Raw genomic sequence first — 3,301 nt, 5'->3', positions numbered from 1 at the left:
GGGTGGGCTTCACGCTCTGGGTCAACCACCCGCTGGGCAGTGACTGCAGGCCCGCTACCCTTCCCACGCCTCATTTCCCCATCTGTCAAACGGAGACAAGCTCAGTGCCCCCTGAGAGTGTTACCTGGATTAAGTAAACTCACGTCTGCAAGACACGCAGGGAGCTCCAGCACAGGGCAAGCCCTGAGCTAGTGTTTGCTGCGTAAGACGTGCGTAGGGAAGAAAGACGTGAGTGCAACAGACAGCTTTAGAGGAGAGCGGACAGGTGGGGCCGGGTCGACAGACAGACCAATGACACAGCGCACCGGACGCTGGTTCTTCAGGAAGCAGAGGACAGTGCCGAGTGTCGCGAGAACTGGTGACTCCCGGCAGTGTGCCTTTTTTCTGCAGGAAATGGGAGACCTGCACGCAGGACCCCTCAGGGCACCCATCGGTGCCGGCGGGCATGGGATGGGCACGAGCAGGTGTGAGGGGGGCCTTGCTGCCGCCTTCCACCCGGCGCTGCTGCCGGCCTCTGAACAGCGCGGGGGGCGCCTGGGGTGCTGGGCTGGACCCTGCAGAGCCCCAGGCAGCCACGGAACCCACCGAGGCTCCCAGAGACGGTGAGTATGGGCGGAAGTGGTGCCCTGAACCACACACCGCGGAGCACCCTGGGGAGGGGCCTGGCCATGTCCCCAGAGCCACTAAGGCGCACTCATGAAGACTGCCTCGAGCCTCTCGTAAGGCTCAAACCGCGAGGAGTTTTTGCGTCATCCAAAGTCCCAAGCTGCTGGTTCACCGCGCTGCTGATCCCAGCCCCTGCCCGGAAACCGTCAGGGACTCAGCAAAACCCGGTTCCGCCCGTCGTCCTGGAGCTGGGCCTCCTGCCCGGGCTGGTGTGCGGGCTCTGGCGGCTGGGCACCTTCCCACCGCCCCCTCCGACTTCTCTCTGCCCGAGGCACGCCGTGTGTGCCCGGCCCCGGGCCTGCGTCCAAATTCCCGCCCGGTCGTGCTGAGGGAGTCTCGCCCCGCACTGGCCCCCCAGCCCGCCCTGACCACCACGATCTCACCCGCCTCGGCCCAGCCCAGCGACCGCTTCCTCTGACGGGCGAGTCTCGTTTCAGACCCGTGACCGTCACTCCTCCCTGAGGAAGCGTCAGTGCCCTGGGCCTGTATGTGTCGTGTGAGTGCGGTGCGGTCTCTGTGAACGGCCGTGCCGCGTGGGCCTCCGGCACACTTCCTGTCACTCTGCTGAGCTGAGGACCTGCTGCGCTCCCAGCACAGGGCCACGTGTCCAGTGATCAAGCAAATTCATGAATGTTTACTCACCCCGACACGCCCAGTGATTGGAAGGAGGTTGCTAGTTTGCTGGCAGACGAGCTGACGAAGGGGCCGAGGCCCCTCACACAGCCGGCATCACCTGCATGTCCTGGTGACGCTGCCCTGGGTGCCCGTCACCGTTGGACAGTGTGACGCACAGCGCCCCCCACCCGGCGACGGGGCCCGCTTACCATGGCTCGGACCCCGTACTGCTTCTCCACCTTGTCCTTCAGCTGTTTGAAGCAGGCTTCCATCCGCTCATGAAACGGCCTCAGTGCCTCCGTGACTCTCTCCCCATGAATCCTGATCCCTTCAGCCAAAAATGGAATCTGAAACACAGAGGTCAGGCCTCCTTAGTTCTCAGTTAATGGTCTAGGCCAGGGGTCCCCAGCTCCCCGGCCGCGGATCGGTCCCGGTCCCTGGCCTGTTAGGAACCGGGCCGCACAGCAGGAGGTGAGCAGCGGGCGAGCGAGCGAAGCTTCATCTGGATCTGCAGCCGCTCCCCAGCGCCAGCATCACCACCTCAGCTCCGCCTCACATCCTTAAGCGTTACATTCTCATAGGAGCTCCGGTCCCTGGTGCCACAAAAGTTGGGGACTGCTGGAGGGGGAGGCACACACACCAGGCAGCTGGTGGTGCTGTGCGGTCCTCGTCTGCTGCATCCAAATCAACATCAAAGCAGCCAAGTGCACACTCATCGGCAGGTGCGTCACCCTCAAACACCCACATTTTGAAATCAGGATTATTCATTTTTTAAACTGGACGTGTCTAGGGTGGTGCTCAGCACATGGTGGCCACTGGGCGGCTTTGCCCGACTCACATTTGTCCGTCCGCCCAGAATGGACTTATCTGTGCTTTCCACTGGAGTTTGGCGGCGGTGCATCTTAGATGTGTCTAGATGTAACCCGATCTACTAGCAACGGGTCACGTGGCCGCGCAAAGATTTTTGAGCTTAGAATTTCGCCCGTATAAGAAATTGAGAACCCTAGTCCCGAACGTGAAAATCTAATTATATGTGACTTCTGGTCCTGAAGGATATTCTTATTTGGAAAAGAAGACCGAATTTATTCTTCCTTAACACTAAAAATAATCATTTCTCTGCCAACACTGCTGTCACAAAGTATCCACGCCAACACTTCACTTCCGAGCGCGGAGATGCAGCTGACCTTTAAAAGTGTCACAGAGCGGCATTTTCTTCCCCAGCCCCGGAGACCCCCCCAGCCACCACTGCTGGGGGGCAGGGGGTGGGGGGGGTGGTGTAGGAAGGACTCCTTTCTGACCCAGGCTTCTGCTTCCAACACCCCACCCACACCCCTCTCAGACAGGGAGTTAGACACTCTTCAACACAATCAAGCTAAGAGGCTTCCTCTTAATAATTTATAATTAAATCCAAATACTGATTAAAAACAGATTTTCCTAATACGACAGAACACCAATCTCGATGAGCAGATCCATTAGTGAGAAGGATAATAAGTACACAATTGAATTTCTCGTGAACGGATTCAAGAAACCTCATCAAGATGAATCGACGCACAGAACGCGTTTGTTGCCATTTATAGCGCACAGCTGCTGCCTCCCGTGACGCTCCGGGGAGGAAGGACGGGACGAGCGGGCGCTCCCGTGTCCGCGGCCACCCAGCTGCGCCGAAGCCGAGTGTGTTTTGCTGACGGTTGGGCCTGCGCCCAGGTACACGCCAGGTAGCCCCCTCCCGACAGGAATCGCCGACAGGACGCCACGCAGGTGAGACGTTGTAGTATTCCGTGTGCATTGCTCGTGCGGGCGGCGCGTCTCCAGGGTGAGCCGCCGTGTGCTCAGGTTCCGCGGCAGAAAACGCTCACAGTGACCCTTCCGCCTCCCGCGTTCCGCCTGGGGGACGGTGAAGGCAGGGTGGGGACAACTCCTGGCGGGACGGTAAATGCGGTGCCTGTCTGGGTGCGGAGGCAAGTACGGGGTGCTGTCTGAAGGTCGGGGACGGCCACCCCAATACCGAAAGCATTTCGAC

General features: G+C 59.8%; 1 protein-coding gene across 1 annotated transcript in view; it reads right to left on the bottom strand.

The window, feature by feature from the left end:
- Positions 1-3,301, bottom strand: part of LOC105295710 (dedicator of cytokinesis protein 1-like) — a 156,816-nt gene that overhangs the window by 27,180 nt on the left and 126,335 nt on the right. Inside the window, exon 21 of the mRNA XM_023533773.1 lies at positions 1,491-1,628. Coding sequence (XP_023389541.1) covers positions 1,491-1,628 — 138 coding nt within the window. The remainder of the gene's footprint in view (positions 1-1,490; positions 1,629-3,301) is intronic.

Source organism: Pteropus vampyrus, unplaced genomic scaffold, assembly GCF_000151845.1.
Source record: "Pteropus vampyrus isolate Shadow unplaced genomic scaffold, Pvam_2.0 Scaffold111, whole genome shotgun sequence".
Lineage (NCBI taxonomy): Eukaryota > Metazoa > Chordata > Mammalia > Chiroptera > Pteropodidae > Pteropus > Pteropus vampyrus.
This window is presented reverse-complemented; position numbering and strand designations above follow the sequence as displayed.